General features: G+C 47.4%; 1 protein-coding gene across 9 annotated transcripts in view; it reads left to right on the top strand.

Annotated features, from left to right (window-relative positions):
* exoc6 (exocyst complex component 6) overlaps positions 1 to 19,753 on the top strand; it is a 45,288-nt gene that overhangs the window by 11,300 nt on the left and 14,235 nt on the right. For 2 of the 9 annotated variants that reach the window (XM_056576614.1, XM_056576616.1), the window contains exons 3-20: positions 1,455 to 1,502; positions 1,696 to 1,786; positions 2,223 to 2,268; positions 3,793 to 3,846; positions 3,952 to 4,102; positions 4,240 to 4,386; positions 6,895 to 6,963; positions 7,115 to 7,198; positions 7,879 to 7,925; positions 8,050 to 8,170; positions 10,610 to 10,681; positions 10,792 to 10,889; positions 11,320 to 11,425; positions 13,330 to 13,439; positions 14,500 to 14,611; positions 15,211 to 15,345; positions 15,543 to 15,722; positions 18,094 to 18,123. In XM_056576614.1, the coding sequence (XP_056432589.1) occupies positions 1,455 to 1,502; positions 1,696 to 1,786; positions 2,223 to 2,268; positions 3,793 to 3,846; positions 3,952 to 4,102; positions 4,240 to 4,386; positions 6,895 to 6,963; positions 7,115 to 7,198; positions 7,879 to 7,925; positions 8,050 to 8,170; positions 10,610 to 10,681; positions 10,792 to 10,889; positions 11,320 to 11,425; positions 13,330 to 13,439; positions 14,500 to 14,611; positions 15,211 to 15,345; positions 15,543 to 15,722; positions 18,094 to 18,123 (1,701 nt within the window). Of the gene's footprint in view, positions 1 to 1,454; positions 1,503 to 1,695; positions 1,787 to 1,822; positions 2,005 to 2,222; positions 2,269 to 3,792; positions 3,847 to 3,951; positions 4,103 to 4,239; positions 4,387 to 6,894; positions 6,964 to 7,114; positions 7,199 to 7,878; positions 7,926 to 8,049; positions 8,171 to 10,609; positions 10,682 to 10,791; positions 10,890 to 11,319; positions 11,426 to 13,329; positions 13,440 to 14,499; positions 14,612 to 15,210; positions 15,346 to 15,542; positions 16,716 to 18,093; positions 18,124 to 19,753 lie in introns of those variants that run through there. The other 7 variants (XM_056576623.1, XM_056576619.1, XM_056576622.1 and 4 more) reach the window with 5 other exon arrangements.

The raw sequence follows: 19,753 nt of genomic DNA, 5'->3' as shown, positions 1-19,753 counted from the left end.
CTTTACCCTCCACTTGTGGAGCGTATTCCCTTTGAAAGGGGCTGTCATCGGAAAGCCCAGTGGTCAATTGGGTCATGGCTCTTAGACGTTTGACAAGAACCAAGTTCAAAAATCCCCGTCCAGAATCGAGAAGTTTGTCACTGAATCTGTGAGAAAGGGCCTGTCACAAGGCATTAGCCGGAATAAAGAGCCCCGTGCACTGAGCACCAGTTCAGGGCCTCACGGCCTGGGGACTCCAAAGAGGCCGCATTGTCCCTGCCCTCTCATGGACAATGAGCTGATTACAAGGCTGAGTAGTGGCTCGGTGGAAAGCTACAGTGAGAGAAAGTAAGGGACGGTAGAGGGACATAAGGGAGGGGAGGTACATAAGGGAGGGGAGGGACATAAGGGAGGGGAGGTAAAGGGACATAAGGGAGGGGAGGTAAAGGGACATAAGGGAGGGGAGGGACATAAGGGAGGGGAGGCAGAGGGACATAAGGGAGGGAGGTACATAAGGGAGGGGAGGGACATAAGGGAGGGGAGGGACATAAGGGGGGGGAGGCAGAGGGACATAAGGGAGGGGAGGGACATAAGGGAGGGGAGGCAGAGGGACATAAGGGAGGGGAGGGACAGAACAGAACTCACACATCACTACATGAACACGGGTCAGAGGAACCGAGACCAACCTAGAAGGACTGCTATAGGGACATAAGGGAGGGGAGGCAGAGGGACATAAGGGAGGGGAGGTACATAAGGGAGGGGAGGGACATAAGGGAGGGGAGGGACATAAGGGGAGGGAGGGGAGGGACATGAGGGAGGGGAGGGACATAAGGGAGGGGAGGCAGAGGGACATAAGGGAGGGCGATAGACAAGCCCCTGCACTACATTCAATAGTTATCTATTCAACACTATCACAGTGATCAGAGTCATTTCTTATGGCAGAGCTGACATCTAGAATCGTTACAGGCTATTCTCCGCGCTTTTAAAAAGAACAATTTAAGGACCCTTTGGTAATTGCAGTCTTTTACAGGTGGACCATTGATCCTTATTTTCATGCCGGCTGTAAGCCCCCAAGTTGTTTTTTTTAAGGCGGCAGGCGTATGTTGCTTAGGCGGCCACCTAAGCTGTACAATGCTGTGGGAAACCCTGGACTGACCTTTTAGGAGAAGTAGTAGAAATGTGCGGGTAACGGTACAATTCAAGTCAATCGTATGCCATACTTTATGTTACTTGTTAAATGTCTTACAAATGTAGACCTTTTGGTCTTGTCTTGCATGTAACTGCAATATTGGGAACATGACTTGATTGATGTCCCATGCACCTATGGAATGTGAAACACCAGGACAAGAAGTTTTATTCTGATATTCAGGAAAACTGAAGGGCTGTAAATAAGGCCATGTCATTGAAGCATTGTTGAAAGCAAGAGTGATTAAAAGGTCAGCTATCTCATTAAAAGACTGCTTTTCTTTCTCTAGGGCCAAGTGACGGACACTAATCGGAGATTACAGGAGGCTGGAAAAGAGGTACACACACACAATAACTATCCTCTTCCTCGTTTGTTCACGGGGGCAATTACCCTTCACCCATGGTTGTGTGTTCGGATTCCTGTGTGGCCCTCTCGCTTTCCCCCTCGTCTCTGTTGTTTCCGACACCCTTTCCTCTGCTGCACTGGTCCCTATTGTTCCAGGACAGACGAGCGTTGTGTCTGTTCCACAGGTGACGGCCCGCACAGAGGAGGTGGTCTGCTGTCGGCTCCAGCAGAGGAACATGGCCACCACGGTGGAGAGGCTGCAGCTCTGCCTCCCAGGTAGGAGAGCGCTGGGGGGGAACCAGGCTCCTTGATGTACGGGTGAACGGGTTATCTTCTATATCTATCACGACCAGAGAAATTCTGTGTGCGGGTGCAGTACAAGTGCTCGGAGTAATGTTTTTTGTGCCGTGTATGTTAGGGAGGAGGAAGTCATTTGGCAGACATGTCCCCGTCTCTGTGTCTCTGGACGGCACATCAGCTGCCTTGAGCTGAAGGTAGCGGTTTGGCCACACCAGTCCTTCCCTCCATTGCCCAGACTAAACCACCGGTTTCCTTGTTGCACGTTAGCTTCTTCACCAGTGTGATGCATTGTGGGTAAAATCCCACAGAGTCCTGCAGTGTGTGTAAAGTCCCTCTCTGTGTACATGGATTCTAAATATTGATTTTGGCTGTAGCTTACGGCAACTGATATATCTGCTTTTTTATTTTACAGTTCTGGAAATGTACAGTAAACTAAAGGAGCAGCTGCAGACTAAAAGGTACCCTTCACATGTTGTTTACGTCAGACTGATCAGTCTTACTGTTGGTTTCTCCTTCTCACATGTTGTTGTTTACGTCAGACTGATCAGTCTTACTGTTGGTTTCTCCTTCTCACATGTTGTTGTTTACGTCAGACTGATCAGTCTTACTGTTGGTTTCTCCTTCTCACATGTTGTTGTTTACGTCAGACTGATCAGTCTTACTGTTGGTTTCTCCTTCTCACATGTTGTTGTTTACGTCAGACTGATCAGTCTTACTGTTGGTTTCTCTCTTTCACATGTTTTGACCCAAAGCCTGGCATACTGTGTATCTGATTTCAAATCAAACATTTGTAATCAGGTCGTCCACTCTAAAGCTTTCAGCCCACCTGACTGCCTCGTAGGGCCGCTTGTACTTCCTCCCGACCCCGTGGAGTTCACGACCGACGCTGTTGGGCTCGTACTTACACATAGATCTGTCATCATGGGCTGCAAGTCCACATAGGACGGGACACTAATGACCCTCCCTTGTTCATCACAGACTACCAGGGCCCCCATAAAGGAGCAGGCTATTCACTGGGGGGACAATTGACCCTCAGTGTGCCCTTGTTAACGGCAGAGCCCCTAACCACGGCCCCCCCAAGGCTCACCGCCAAGGCATAAGACGTGTGTGTGTGTGTGTGTGTGTGTGTGTGTGTGGGCCTGCATGCATGTGTGTGTTTGTGTGCGTGTGTGTGCGTGTTTGTGTTTGAGCGCCTGCATGTGTGAGTACGTGTGTCTGTTTGTGTGCGTGCGCTTGAATACGTGCGTGTGTGTGTGTGCTTCCGCGTCCTCTTCAACAATGCATATTTCTTCATATCCGTTCCATATCCCTGCCTATATGCCGACGGAAGGGATGGCCGCTCTGCGTGCTTGGCGAGGCCGGCTCTGAGAGCGTGGCTGCGGACCTCTGTATGATCACCATGAAGCCACCTTCTGTTCAAGTGGATCCAGCTCGCTTTATACTCATTGACCGACCAATTAGATAGCTCTACTGGTTGTCCCTGGTTTTAATGATGGGAGTTGTGGCCGTTGACCGGGGGCTGAACCCGGGATGATGCGTGCCCCGTTTCAAAGGCCCACAATGCCTCAATTCACCAACCTAAGTTGTTGTTTTTTGGGCGAGTAAAACAGTGAGGTTAGGAGGTTGATTCCAGGGAAAAGATCTTTAAAGGCCAGGGTTCATTGTTCTGATGACAAGGTGAGGCCATTAGTGGAGAGCCAGCGGGACAGGGGGCCGGACGTCTTAGCCAGCAGAGGGACCGGCTCTCTGCTCTAGGAGAGGACCGGCTCTCTGCCCCAGGGAGAGGACCGGCTCTCTGCCCCAGAGGACCGGCTCTCTCCCCGAGTTTGTCTTAACATCTGGGGGGATAGGGTCGGGGGGGGGGGGTCATAAATATACGGCCTGTTAGGCCTTTTGACACTGTACCTGTGATTAAGGGCTACGCTAATAAAAAGAATGGAAATGAACTGAATGTGATTTGTCATGTCCGTGTGTCACTTCAGATACTATGCTGCATTAAAGACCATGGAGCAGCTAGAGAATGTATATATCCCAAGGTATGATCCCTAACATCTGGACAGCCATGCTTCTATCATATGGATACAGCCAGCCTGCTCTGTTTGAGAAGTTCAACCTATGAAGAGATGTGTTGTGTGACCCAGGGTGGGCCAGTACCGCTTCTGTCAGATCATGGCGGAGAACCTGCCCCGGCTCAGAGACCAGATCAAGGAGATCTCCATGTCCGACCTCAAAGACTTCCTGGAGAGTATCCGGAAACACTCGGACAAGGTTGGGGAGGCGGCCATGAAGCAGGTGGGTCCAGGAGGACGCTATGGGAGGACCAACGCCGCAGAGGAAGACCTTCAGATGGTCTCTGCTATGGAGGGGCATCTTTCAATATCTGTGTGTGTGTGTGTGTGTGTCTGTGTGTGTGTGTGTGTGTGTGTCAGGCCCAGCAGCACAGGACCTTCAACAGTGCGGTGTCCAGGCAGGCGAGTGCGGGCCCCTACAGCAGGCCCCTGTTCACCCTGAACGGGCGGGGCCGGGAGGCGCTCAACGGGCAGGCACTGGACGACATGGTGGAGGAGGAGGAGGAGGTGAGTGTCTGTGGTGGAGGAGGAGGAGGGGGTGTGTGTCTGTGTGGTGGAGGAGGAGGAGGAGGAGGAGGAGGAGGAGGTGTGTGTCTGTGTGGTGGAGGAGGAGGGGGTGTGTGTCTGTGTGGTGGAGGAGGAGGAGGAGGAGGAGGTGTGTGTCTGTGTGGTGGAGGAGGAGGAGGGGGTGTGTGTCTGTGTGGTGGAGGAGGAGGAGGAGGAGGAGGTGTGTGTCTGTGTGGTGGAGGAGGAGGAGGAGGAGGAGGAGGAGGAGGAGGTGTGTGTCTGTGTGGTGGAGGAGGAGGAGGAGGAGGAGGAGGAGGTGTGTGTCTGTGGTGGAGGAGGAGGAGGAGGAGGAGGTGTGTGTCTGTGTGGTGGAGGAGGAGGAGGAGGTGTGTGTCTGTGTGGTGGAGGAGGAGGAGGAGGAGGGGGTGTGTCTGTGGTGGAGGAGGAGGAGGAGGAGGAGGTGTGTCTGTGTGGTGGAGGAGGAGGAGGAGGAGGTGTATCTGTGTGGTCGTGGAGGAGGAGGTGTGTGTCTGGTCATGGTGGAGGAGGAGGAGGAGGAGGGGGTGTGTCTGTGTCTGTGGAGGAGGAGGAGGAGGGTGTTTGTCTGTGGAGGAGGAGGAGGAGGAGGAGGAGGAGGAGGTGTGTATCTGGTCATGGTGGAGGAGGAGGAGGAGGAGGAGGAGGGTGTGTGTCTGTCTGTGTGGTGGAGGAGGAGGAGGTGTGTATCTGTGTGGTCATGCTTCATGAAGCAGCTTGTTCTCCCGATTCAGCCCAGCTGTAGCTTCTCAGATTGACAGTGGCAGTTGTGGAGCTAGGAAGCTTATTTGTTGTGTGTGTATTTAGTTTTTTAAGTGTCAGAGAATGGGCGGCTGGCTTCGCCGTCCTCCTATTGAATTCCATTGTAAAAAATAATATTTTAAATTGGAATATCTTGAAAAGTTTAAATATTTAATAAATGTTAATGGTAGCGCATGATTCCAAGCATATCTTGACATTTTTTAATTGGACGGGAGTCTCTAGGTTATGAATTGTGGAAGGAGATAAGCCCCAAAGTTTGTAGAGAATAATAAAAAAAGAAAGAAACAAAGAATAATACCTAAGAAGAACAATAGGTGAGCGCTGCAGGCCGCACTCACCTAAATAGGAAATGTAAACTAAATGAGCTCTTGGTCACTAGGTGAATCCACTCTGAGACTCCACGGTTGAGGAAATGTGAAGTTAAAACTAGCTAGAGCAGGGTGACCTCACACGCTCTCCAGGGCTAATGGAAGACACTAGACCAGGAACCGGTTCATTCTTAAAGTACGAAACATATGGAAAATCTGGGTCGATAAGTATAAAGTTCAAAATGGAATGTGTGAAGTCTCACAGCAAATAACTGACGTCTTCAGGGAGACCTATTACAAAATATCATTTTTAAAGTTTAATATTTATTTAAGTATACGATATGTAAAATATTTTAAGTGCGCGATTCCAAGACAAGATTACATTTTTTTGTTGTATTTCAGTCTGCATGTGAAAGATTGTGGGAGGAGTCAGGTCAATAATAAAAAGCAATAAAGCATAATAAAGAGTAGATAATGAGCAGTGCTTAATAAAGCATAATAAAGAGTTGATAATGAGAAGTGCTTGATAAAGCATAATAAAGAGGAGATAATGAGCAGTGCTTAATAAAGCATAATAAAGAGGAGATAATGAGCAGTGCTTAATAAAGCATAATAAAGAGGAGATAATGAGCAGTGCTTGATAAAGCATAATAAAGAGGAGATAATGAGCAGTTCTTAATAAAGCATAATAAAGAGGAGATAATGAGCAGTTCTTAATAAAGCATAATAAAGAGGAGATAATGAGCAGTGCTTAATAAAGCATAATAAAGAGGAGATAATGAGCAGTGCTTGATAAAGCATAATAAAGAGGAGATAATGAGCAGTGCTTGATAAAGCATAATAAAGAGGAGATAATGAGCAGTGCTTGATAAAGCATAATAAAGAGGAGATAATGAGCAGTTCTTAATAAAGCATAATAAAGAGGAGATAATGAGCAGTGCTTGATAAAGCATAATAAAGAGGAGATAATGAGCAGTTCTTAATAAAGCATAATAAAGAGGAGATAATGAGCAGTGCTTAATAAAGCATAATAAAGAGTAGATAATGAGCAGTGCTTAATAAATTATAATTTAGAGTAGATCATTAGCTGTGCTCTGCCTAGCAGCTCTCAGCTTATCATCATCAGGAGATGTACAGACGAGAGCTTCTGAAAGACTTCCAGTCCCACACCATAACTAGTCTCGGCGTGCTGAGCAATCATTGTGAAACACATTTTAAATCCCATTTGTATCCCCACGGGTCTGTTTCTGCAGACATACCTTTTCGGGTTCACTACCCGTGATTGGTTGGGCCTCCTGTGTCCCAGACTTCCCTAGTGGACCAGACCGTAACGGTATAAGGTGTCTGAAGAGGACACCCGGGATGGTGATGGTGTCTGTGTGTTTCATGTGTCCGTCTGCAGGTCCTTACAGCACAGGACCTGGTGGACTTCTCCCCAGTCTACAGGTGTCTGCACATCTACACCATCCTGGTGGGTCCCGGTCTCACGCTTCACTCCAGACTCTGGGGCATCGTCAGCTCTTTATGGACACCTTACTCTGGGGGAAACGCATGCTCTGCTCATCGTCCACCGCCTGAGAACACACACACCGTAACACTACACCCCCTCCTTGTGTTGGCAGGGCGACCGGGAAACCTTTGAGAACTACTACAGGAAACAGAGGAAAAAACAGGCCAGGCTGGTTCTGCAGCCGCAGGCCAGCATGGTGAGTGCAGGCTCCCCTCCATCCGTCCTGAGCGCTGTGTTTGGGGGTGGACCAGTCCCATCCCAGCAGCCTTGACCACGCATTTGGAACGTTGGAATATGAGTCTCTATGGTGTGGGGTCACATGCAGCTCTGATTCATCATCATACATAGCCCAACACTGTGGGCCAGGGGTGGTAATACAAATAATCGATTCTTTGATGCATCGCGATTCTCTCTAGAATGATTCCGTCTCGATGCAGATAAATTAATAATCTGATTTTCATTTTTTTTATTGGTTCACCTGCTGCAACATTCTGTCTAATTTATCTTCAGTGTGTATTGGCCAGTCTGATTTGTCTGGACACGATTACGATTCAGCCTACGCATAGCATGCATGCAAACTCACAGCCAGACACAAGAACTCCTTCTAATTCAAGGGCAGCTCTTTCTTTAATGACATAGAAAAGAAAGATTGGAAAGAAAAGAAAACTGACAGAAATAATGTATTGCTTGAAAGATAATTCATTGTTATACATTTTTGCGTATTGTATTGTCTCTTTTTGAGTTATTTGGATCCAAACCTGTGTGTGTGTGTGTGTGTGTGTGTGTGTGTGTGTGTGTGTGTGTGTGTGTGTGTGTGTGTGTGTGTGTGTGTGTGTGTGTGTGTGTGTGTGTGTGTGTGTGTGTGTGTGTTTCCAGCATGAGACGGTGGAGGGCTACCGGAGATACTTTAACCAGATAGTAGGGTAAGCTGGTACCCTGCTCCTATGTATCTCTACATTTATTCATTCAGTAGATTTCTAGTCTGACCTCCGGCCCTCTCTGGTGTCTGTCTGTCCGTCTGTCTGTACGTGTGCGTGTGTGTGTCAGGTTCTTCGTGGTTGAAGACCACATCCTCCACGCCACACAGGGGCTGGTGACCCGGGCCTTCACAGAGGAGCTGTGGAACATGGCTCTGTCGAAGATCATCGCTGTGCTGCGAACACACTCTGTAAGCAGCCTGGACACACACCCTAATACACATCCTACAGCACGGAGGAATAGAGGAATAAACCCTGACAAGTTTATTCATTTTGAGTTGTTAGACAGCAGAGGTGTCCGTTATTGAATAGTGATGCACACCTAGACCAATCAGGATGAAGACCTAACAAGGGTGTTTTATGATGAGCTTTGCTGTACACCACAGCATTGTGGAATCATTGATTCTGGTTGGTCATTTGGTTGTTTTGAACAGTGCCTAATCAATGTTTTACAAATCCAACATGAACCACGAGTGTAAAATCAAAATCAACTAGTGTTTCCTTGACAATAAGCTAAAATTTATTTTAGCTTATCGCTTTAGCACAAGCAAGGATTTGAAGAGTACTTTGATAACAGTAGAATAGGTCAATAAAAAAAACCACCACTTAAATCGTTCAAAGTAACTAATATGTTGGCTGGTATATGTGGTATTCAGGACCCCCCAGGGCGTAACGTCAGGGGAAGTTAATGTACGTAGGGTGGTGATTCAGCCCAGTCCAGCCCTGGGTCCTGACCACCACCGAAGTACATCACGCTACGAAGACATGGAAAACAAACCTCTAGTACGACTATAGCTGGAGACCGGCCCGAGGGCCAGTGTGATTGAATGCAAATGGCAGAGAGACTGCTCTCAGTTCATTAAGATAATGGGGCTCTGGTGAGCCTCTGTTTAGCCTATGGTAACCAGCCTCCATTCACAGGAACAGTTAGAAAGGAGACCACATTCAGAGCTCACACACACACACGCACACACACACACACACACACACACACACACACACACACACACACTCTCTCAACACACACACACACACACACTCTCTCTCAACACACACACACACACACACACACTCGGCACACATTGAGGACAAGCAAAAGGTCAGTGGGTCTTAATGAGGGACAGATTGCAACAATAACAGCAGATTAAGCCTGCATATTCCTCACCACTGGGCTCCAGTCAGTTGTTAATCAGACCAGGGATTATGCTAACAGCCCCCAGACAGTTGCACAGCCTGGGGTAAGGTGTTTCACAAAGGCCCGGCCTCAACCTCCCAGTTGACCTCAGCTCCCAGCCCTGTCAGTGTCCACCGGCTCCCCAGAGAACCCCCATCACTCCTGTTTGTGGAGCACATCTCCCCTGAGCACCATGATGCCCCCAGAGCCAGGACCTGAGTCAGCAGCGTTCAGGGTTACAACAACTAATGCGTGCAGAAAGCAAACAACTGAACAAATAATTACACTACAAAATGTGTGTCCTGCAGAAAATGCGGTGCGTGCTGTAGGGAAAAGTGAGTGAGAGAATATATTTTAGTAAAGCCACGTTGTTTAAGACGTAGAGAAATGTTGAATTGTTCAAATCTTTCCACTGGATTTAAGCCATCCAGTGAGTTCACAAGTCTAAATGGAGTAAACAATGTAAACATGCACAGAATTTAAAAAGATGTTAAATTGTTGAATTTACAATTTGAATACATTTGAGTGAATGAATATAGAATAACTGAGCTTTTCTCGATACCATGACGAGAATTTAAGCATTTTTGTTAGCATTTAGCATCTACCGTAAGTACAATGGATATTTAGCAAGCACCTTGTCTCTAGCCATATAAACCGGGGTTCCCACAGACAAAATAATGTAAAAAATAATGTTTTAAAAATAGCTTAAAAAAGCTAAAAAAAAACACCTAAAAAAATTATGTTGGCATGTAATTCCAAGCTAACATGAACATTTTAAAATGGAATGGAGTCTCTAGATGACAAATCGTGGAAGGAGTAGGGTCTCAAAATATGTAGAGAATAATAAAGAACGAAAGAAAGAAGAAAGCCTAAGAAGAGCAATAGTTGAGCACTGCGCGCAGCACTCACCTAATTCTTTAATTACAAATATGGATATGCTAAATATGAAAATAGCAATGTAACATTGCTCCTATACGACGTAGTAAGAATGCTAGGCGCACCGCTCAACCCGAGCTCCGGCAGTGGGTCCATGGTGTGAGGAGAAGCCGTCGCCATCTTAATGACAAAGCAAAGCATAATAGGGCTTATCCCCTCAATGCTCTGCAGGGCCACAGGCACTCAGACCCCGCTTAAACCCCTTTCACCTAGGGTGGGGTGGGGGGGAGGGAGGGTGTGTGTGTGTGTGTGTGTGTGTGTGTGTGTGTGTGTGTGTGTGTGTGTGTGTGTGTGTGTGTGTGTGTGTGTGTGTGTGTGTGTGTGTGTGTGTGTGTGTGTGTGTGTCACTGCCTTATGAACTCTAATGAAGCTAGATGAATGGTATTAACACAGATTTTCCCTCCAGTCCTACTGAACTGTAATGAAGCAAGATTAATGGTATTAACACTAATTTTCTCTCCAGTCCTACTGAACTGTAATGAAGCTAGATTAATGGTATTAACACTGATTTTCTCTCCAGTCCTACTGTGACGACCCAGACCTGGTGCTGGAGCTGAAGAACCTCATCGTGATCTTTGCAGACACTCTGCAGGTGAGCAAGGCAGCAATATGAATGTATAGAGTACAAACCAAGTCACACAGGTGGCTGCAGCTCATAAAGAGGAGCTACAACACATTACAATGAAAGCCGTGTGTTTCCAGGGCTACGGCTTCCCTGTGAACCGCCTCTTCGACCTGCTGTTTGAGATCAGAGACCAGTACAACGAGACCCTGCTGAAGAAGTGGTCCCTGGTGTTCCGGTGAGTTCTGGGTGGAGGTGGGCCGGGGCCCGGGTAACCCTGTACATACTACTGGGTTATTGAGTTTGTTCATGTCTTCTCATATTTATGGCCCGTTTATAGATGTGGACATTAATACAGTTATATAAATGTGTGTGTTTCTACACAATACATTTACATTTTACATTTAGAGCAGTCGCTTTTATCCAAAACGTGCATTAGTCAGAATAAAGAGAAACAACAATATATTGCTTTCTGTACAGTAAAGATGTTCATAGAAACAAGTGGCAAGCACTAACGATCTCTAGGGTTAGTAACCCATTCCCCGTCTACAACAGAGATAGCTAGGATAAGAGGCTACACAACTTAGTACTATAGATAGAAGCCAAGAGTCCGGTTGAACCCTCGCTCTGCTCTAAGCGTCTCTGTGTACATGGCCGGTCCCCCTCAGAGAGATCTTCGAGCTGGACAACTACAGCCCCATCCCCGTGGAGACGGAGGAGGAGTACAAGCTGGTCATCAGCCGCTTCCCTTTTCACGACGCAGAAATAGAAAAGGTTGGCAGTCTCAATGTCTTTGTCACCCAAAGACACACACACACACACACACACACACACACACACACACACACACACACACACACACACACACACACACACACACACACACACACACACACACACACACACACACACACACACACACACACACACACACACACACACACACACACACACACAGAGAGCAGGGATGCAAACAACTAGCATTTCGGCGAATGTAACCTTTCTGACTCAACTTTGGGTGACTATGGACGTACGCCAAAGAGAGGGCAGATGCTGAAGCTTGCCAGCGCGTAGTTAACATCGGGCAACCAAGAGGCAGCCGAGTGCAGTCATTCCCACCAGAAACGTGCTTTTGATGCATTTTAAGGGAGTGTATTATGTAGAAATACAACGCGATAGTTCTTAGTATCCAGGGCCTCTCCATATACGGACCTACACAGGACCTACGCTCTCTGTATAAAGACCTATGAGACCTATGCTCTCTGTATACAGACCTACACAGGACCTATGCTCTCTGTATAAAGACCTATGAGACCTATGCTCTCTGTATAGAGACCTATACAGGACCTATGCTCTCTGAATAGAGCGCATAGGTCTATTCAGAGAGCATACAGGCATACAGACCTATGCTCTCTGAACAGAGACCTATATGGAGAGCATACAGGTCCACAAACAATCAGGAAATGCGACTCAGTGTGAGTCTTCACGTAGTGAAGTATTCTGCTGCTCTATAAATTCTGTCGTACTCTTTCAATAACCGCAGCTGACCGCTATTAACCCATTTGATTTATCGCACGGCTAATACATGGCTAAGAAAGATATGGCTGCTGATTGAATGGTCCTTAGCCATCAGTCTGTGAGGTATGGATCAGAGGCTTGACCCCCTGTGGATGGGTGGTCCTTCTGCTGGGGACCCCGGCAGTCCCTAAGGCTGACCCAGCGTAGGCTTTATCCAAATCGGTTTTAACTAAAGTTAGTTAACAATTGGACCAGGTCATTATAGTCTCAGCAATAGCAGTAATAAGGAATTAATACTATACACAACCAAAAAAAAAAAAGATTTGTTCCCCTCCCTCTGATGAGAGTTGAGGGTAAACACTTGTTTTATTCAGCGTTGTCACGGGGTTAAGGGGGTCACGGGTACATTGGTAGAGTCCTCACCTGTTTGACGGTAGTTCTCACTAGTTACAATATTAACTCATCGTATACAATGCATTTTTTTAGGTTGCAGATTCACGTGGAACAGATGAATAGAAAGCCCTAGTTTTAATGCCTTGTGTAAAGAACGACAGAGTGAGGAGTTAGGAGACAGGGAACCGGGCCGTTCATTACTAGGGTTATCATGTTGCCTGAATTTACTTTGCTGTCTTCATCCCCTTCATGTGTTCAATTCCACACATCTTTTAAACACCGCACTGCCATGATGTCATGAACGGCTGAAGGTGTTGACAAACCATTACGGGGCGACAGTAGCTCCGGAGGTAGAGCGGGTTGGCTGTTTAACCTGAAGGTTGCTGGTGTGATCCCCGGTAGAGTGTAGAGTTGATGATGGTTATAAAGATAAATCGATATACAAAAATATACTATAATATAATATATACTGCGGTCTAATCAGTGAGATGAACATCAGACCATTCTGAAAAACTGATATACTTTGTTAACACTTTAAATACATGAATTCAATAGTTTGACGTTATCCATGGGCCTTCAACTGGCACAAACATTACAGTGATGAAGCCACAAGCAAAACATGTTAAGTACAACCTGTGTGTGTGTGTGTGTGTGTGTGTGTGTGTGTGTGTGTGTGTGTGTGTGTGTGTGTGTGTGTGTGTGTGTGTGTGTGTGTGTGTGTGTGTGTGTGTGTGTGTGTGTGTGTGTGTGTGTGTGTGTGTTTGCAGCAGGACTTTCCTAAGAAGCTGCCCATGTCTCAGTCTGTGCCTCAGATCTACACCCAGGTCAAGGAGTTCATCTACGCCAGCCTTAAGTTCTCTGAATCGCTGCATCGCAGGTAGGACACACGGTGTGTGTGTGTGTGTGTGTGACCACAGGGCACAGGAACGCATGGGCACAGATGCATACGCAAGCAAACAGGAGCAATCACTCCCTTGACTACTTGTGTTCAAGGCTCTGAATATATCATGATCGCTGTCTGTTATACGTATCGATCATTCATCTCGATAGCAGTCAGTGCTACAAGCCGATGTTTCCTTCTGCGGTACGTGAATATAGGTGCCTTTTGATAGCTAATGGTGGGAATTTTTACAGTTTGAACAATTTTGTTTTGGATACCAACTTGAGCATACGCTCATATTCACTAGCTATACAAGGTTGAAGGTTAAATTGAAATGATTTTATTGGTCAGATTTTTCTCTCAGTATTTCTGGCTTTGTCATGTCCTTTATTTGTCAAGTGCCTGATGTAAAGGACCATTATTTGCCCCACCTTCTGGGCTCTTTAGAGCTTGGTTGAAACGCAGACAACAAGGGGCTGGAGGAACCTTTAATCCCTTGGAGTGTAGCTCCTGGGTCTAAAAGTTATGGATCACTCTGGTTGAAACGCGGCTCAGGAAAACCTGTAGCCATATACTTATGCAAAGGCGTGCATGCAGGCCTTATGCTTATACCCTCCCGCATATGCTGCCCACATCGACATACATCGCATGTGGTCACAACATTCTGTGGGCGCTCACTAACAGAAGAAGCAGATGTTAAACATCTGGGGGTGTGATGATTCAGCATATTTACTTTCACAGCCATATGCAAAGGTGTGCAAGAGAGAATTTAGCATGTAGCACGTCCAAAGAGTAAGTGGCTCGTTCAGAAAATAGACTGGAACTCCCTTCTCAACGGCCCTGCGTACTCAAGCCTTTTGACTCTCAGTGAGATGGCGACGCAAAGAACAGTTGCACAAGAGATGTTTACGTTGATGCTTTCTATACGTTTACAACCGGCTGGGGAGAAGATCCCGTACGCTCACACATAGGTTTACGACACCGTCCTTAATGAACCTGGTTTAAACGTCTGGGAGGCTTATACACGTTTGTATTCAACCCTTCTCCTCCCGTTCAGCTCTACGGAGATAGATGACATGCTACGGAAGTCTACCAATCTGTTGCTGACCAGAACCCTCAGTGGCTGTTTGCAGAACCTCATTAAGAAACCGCACATCGGACTGACTGAGGTAGGACTCCCCCACGGCTTCTTCTGCCAACAAACACTGGTTTGACCTTGCTGTCCTTTGGTTAGCATCCATCCTTGCTCCTTCTATTCATTTGTATTCATTTGTTTATTTATTATGAATTTAGTGAAAAGCTGAAAACATGAGACATTTAAAACATGACACAGATGTGCTAGATCTAGTGCTTCTAGCCAAGAGCGGTTTGGTGGCGCTTCTCCACGTGGAGAAAATGAAACAATAGGAATGATCCATCGTCAGAGCCTGGGCTACAACACCGAGCAACCACGCCTTCTGTCCTCTAAACACTTTACCTCTGAGACGGATCCCAAATGGATCATTCCATATCAATTAATTTCCTACTAAGTCATAAAATAACATGTGTGGAGTTAATATAGATTAATATCAGCCTCTTGTTGATTCTCCAGTGTCCATATAAGGCCATGAATGACCTAGATGGCTTTCTGCTAGAGAAGGCTATCAACGTAAAATAACAAAACACTTTATTGAGATGTTGCCGCCTCTGGATGGTTGGTAACTGGTGATGTGTTGAAGACCTTGAATGTGTGCGGTGTCCTCACCTCCTCCCCTCCACCATGTCTCAGCTGGTCCAGATCATCATCAACACCACCCACCTGGAGCAAGCCTGCAGGTACCTGGAGGACTTCATCACCAACATCACCACGGTGTCCCCAGAGGCCGTGCACACCACCCGGCTGTACGGCCTGTCCACCTTCAAGGTACCACTCTCCCCACGCATTGAGGCTAGCAGGCTGAGCACATCCGCGAGCGGCCAGTGGAGCGTCCCTGTTCTCTCAGCCCCCGATGACTCACCCAGCACGACTCCGGGTCGTTCTCCTTCGGGCCCCAGCAGGTTTGTGCCTGTGCCTGTGGCCCGTGTAGGACTGTGGGTCTGAGCCTCTGTTTGTGGCCGTAGGACGCGCGCCACGCCGCCGAGGGGGAGATCTACACCAAGCTGAACCAGAAGATCGACGAGTTCATCCAGCTGGCGGACTACGAGTGGTGCATGGCCGAGTCCGACGGCCGCGCCTCCGGCTACCTCATGGACCTCATCAACTTCCTGCGCTCCACCTTCCAGGTGTTCACCCATCTGCCGGTAGGTCAGCCCTCCTCTTGTGGATGACACGTGGTCCAACACCGTAGCCCGCTGCGCTGTTCCCTCCAGATGGTTCTACTGACTGTGGCTCCCAAACTGGAAACACGGGTTTAACGGCCGCAGACAAGAATGATGGATAGGAACTTGTTTTTTGATATTTAGGCTAATTTAAAGATTCTCCTCTTAATGATGCATTTATCTTTGGAAACAATCTGTTCACTTTCACTCTCCAGTTGCTGATCATAAAGAAACCTAACTCGCTTATAACTTCTGTTTCTTATGAGGTCGATAAAAGATGAGTAGCTCTATAGATATTGGTTATGGTCATTTTGTATTCCTATTATAATCAACAGTTTAATAGTTGTGTAAGTTAATTGCAATATGTTTCAATTGTAGATCCCATTTAAGGGTAGATGATAATTTTATTTTAAAGGGGACATATTATGAAAACAACACTTTTCCTGGGATTTGGGGTGTTGTTTTGGTTCTCTGGTGCTTCCACACCCATACAAACTTTGAAAAAAAGTCTGTACATGATCTTTTGAGTGAGATATGCATTTCTGAAAGTACCCCGCCGACAGTTACCAAACGAGCGAGTCAGTTTCGGCGCCCCCTCCTATGTAGGAAGGGGGCACAGTTGAAATATCCCTCCCACTTCCCCACCCCCCTCCAATCACGGCATAGCTAAGATTTTGTGGACCAGCGGACGAGCAGCTCCGGCGGGGGGAACTCGGCGGCAGCTCAGCTCTGGGAGTACGATCCCTTTCTCTGCCGGTGGCCGCAGGAGCTGCCAGACAGCGGCTGTCCGGAGGAGGAGACATGGAGAAGTAAGGGATTGTACTCTCGAAGCTGAGCTGCCGGACTGCCGCCGAGCTACTCCCGCCGGACTTTTCTGCTCCCGGAGGACACCCGCCGGAGCAGCCGGAGAGCTTTGGCGGTAGTTCAGCTCCCGGAGTACACCGCCGGAGCTACCGGACTGCGGCCGAAGCTTCGGCGGCGGCCGGACGGCTTTGACGGCGGCCGCGCCGCTGAAGCTTCGGCGGCAGTCCGGCAGCTCCGGCGCAGGGAGCCTGGCAGCAGTTCGGCATCTCAGCTCCCGGAGTACAATCCCTTTCTCCTCCATGTCGCGGTTCATGGACTTTGGAGAGTCAAGGCCAAAGTTCCTTGCCCCCAATTCTTCTCAACCATTGCCGAGATATCCCCCACTACGAGACTTTACTTGTTGTGGAAGTATCAGAGACGTCAGACGTAGTCTTTATGATTCATAATATCATCCAAGGCGCACATAGCTTTTGGCCGTGATATTAGATATAATATTACCATAAACACCCAAATATAATATTATTATTATTATGTTATATTATATAGATATAGTGCTCCAGGGGTCCGCAAACGGCAACAATCCCCTCTCTTCCATGCTGACAGCTCATTGGTCAATGGGCAGCAGCTCATTTGCATTCCAGCTAAAGACACCAGAAACAGCGCATTTTGAAGGGACTGAAACAGATGGGAATAGCGGTAGGCAAGATTATTTTTCCTAAAGGCTATTTCCAGCAAACAGCTTCAAAAACATGTTTTCTGGAACTCAAATACTATGTTTACTTGTTGTGAAAACGACATAATATGTCTCCTTTAAGGGTAGATAATATGAGAATAATCTAGACCTGAATCACAAAGCAAACTGCCACAGAGTTTCTGAACAAGTCCATGAAAAGAACACAACCCATTGATGAGGCACTCAGAGCAGGAGAGTATTGGCTGGTACTCCTAGAGGCGTCTGGACCGGCGGTGGTCAGTGTGTTGGATGTGATCAGGACATGATAGATAGGGTCTGAGAGAGGAGCATGCTTAGGCAGAGCCAATCGCCTCGACCCTGCTCCCAAACAAAATGCATGCCTTCTGTAATGTTTCCAGCTGTTCCTACCCCACCTTTTCCTGTTTTTATCCTTTGCTAAACACTAACCAAACCGTCCAATCAAACCGTAGCCACGTAAGCTTATCCAAACTGATGGCTCTGATTGGCTCAAAGTGCCCACGTCATTTGGCACCATTTTGAACCGGTCATGAACATTATATGTATATTACCGCCCCCGCGGTGAGATCGTTTTCTTCTTAAGATCTATACAAATGATTTTGCAACTCCATTAGCAACAAGCGCTGCTTTTACTTGATTTCTGTTATGATTTCTCATTTGATTTACTAAACGATGGATTCCTAGCTATGCATGACAGACCTGAATATTACATCCTCTTGTCTATTTATTTCCACACTTGTTTTCTTCTTCTCCTCCTCCTCCTCCTCCTCCTCCTCCCTCCCCCCTTGGATCTTGTGTTGTGTTTGTATTGGTTGTGTGGGGGGTGTCCCTGTCCAGAGTAACAACAATGACCATGCGTCTATGTCGGTGAGTACCCTGCCTGGCCTCGTCACGCTGCTACTGCCCACTCAGACCCAGGGAGCATGCTTCTACCGCCCTAGTCCTCTAGACCGTCATCCTGAACTCCGTCTCACTCCATCACTCAGGCGTCCGTCTCAGGACGCTGCTCGGAGGGTAGGCGGGGGGGGTCTTTGCCTGGACCAATCAGGAGCAGATACAGGTTCAAAAAGCCACGTTGCGCTCTGTTGTAGATTCCTGATGCAATACTTCTGGATGTTTTTTTACCGAACTTGTTCGGTAGCCGATTCCATAGACTCTAGATTACCTTAGAGGACCCGAGTCCTACCGGAAGGTGAGATGTTGGTTGGCCATTAAGCCCTTTCATTATATACCCTCAAGTGACATCACATGTGGAAAGGTCCACCCAGATGCATGATGGGTAGCAGCCTTGCCCAATCAGCTCAGCTCGCCATGCTGACAGGGCCCTAGCTGTGTTCGAAATCGTTCCCTATTCACTCACTCACTATTCCCTGTATAGTGTTCATGATATAGTGCACTATATAGGGAACGAACAAACGAGAATTCGGACACTACGCTGAACATTTCTAAACGTAATTTGCGTACGGGATAAAAAGCATACGGGAGTAACATGTAGGGAACATCGTATGTACACTCAAATTTTGGGTATTTTAAGTGCACTATATAGTGCATGAAATCAACCACTGAGAATTGGAACACAACTACAAAATGGCGAGCACCCTATATCGTGCACTATATCCGTGATAGGGAACGATTTCGAGCACAGCTCCTGAGTCACAGAACATTTTTTAGATTGTGGATTTAGTGGCTGATGGACACATGATGCTGCGTACAAACGGACTGTTGGTCCTTCACCTGTCCAGTCCATGAGTTACTGGCTGATGAGGTGATGCTGTGTTTAGAGAGTGTTGTCTACTAAGGAAAAGGTTTTTTTTCTGTGTGTTTGATGAAAACCAGCCCTCCCTGGTTGAACACCACCTATTCATTGGAACCCACAATGCACTTTCTGGACTGAGATTGGTAACACCTCATGTCACTACTGAAATGGTTTACTTACCAATACTTCCTTCCCCGCTGGCCCGCGCTTCAGTGGTCTGCTGATAGTGGCTTCAAATGATAAAGTAAATCAAATCATTGTTGTAGAAGCACTCGCATGCAGTATGTGGGTGATGGCTGGTTTAATCAGCCTTACCAGGCCGAGGCTGATTAGACTCTGAGGCTGCACACCATCGAGTAATTGGTGTGCACAGGTTACACAAACCATCTCCACACACAGTCGGGGAGAGATCTCCTGGATGGCCATTGTAGCAAAGTCCACCGCCACACTCCACCCTGGTGACTTTTCTGTGCTTCTCCAAACAGATGAACATGACACGGGTGTTCCGCTGCCATCCAGGAGATATCGTGTATGTGCTGATGGCTGGTTAGGGTTAGCACACTTACTCAATGTGCAGCAGATGCGCAGCCTCGATCAGCCCAAGAGTCCAGTCAGACTCGGCCAGGTGAGGCTGCTAAAACCAGCCGTCCTCCACACAGTCATTGCCGTTTTAGTTGGCTGATGAGATGAAATGTTAAACCCCGGTTGATCGTCTCCGTGCGTGAGCTGGTTCTGCCGGTG

This window comes from Gadus chalcogrammus, chromosome 18, assembly GCF_026213295.1.
Source record: "Gadus chalcogrammus isolate NIFS_2021 chromosome 18, NIFS_Gcha_1.0, whole genome shotgun sequence".
NCBI lineage: Eukaryota > Metazoa > Chordata > Actinopteri > Gadiformes > Gadidae > Gadus > Gadus chalcogrammus.
This window is presented reverse-complemented; position numbering and strand designations above follow the sequence as displayed.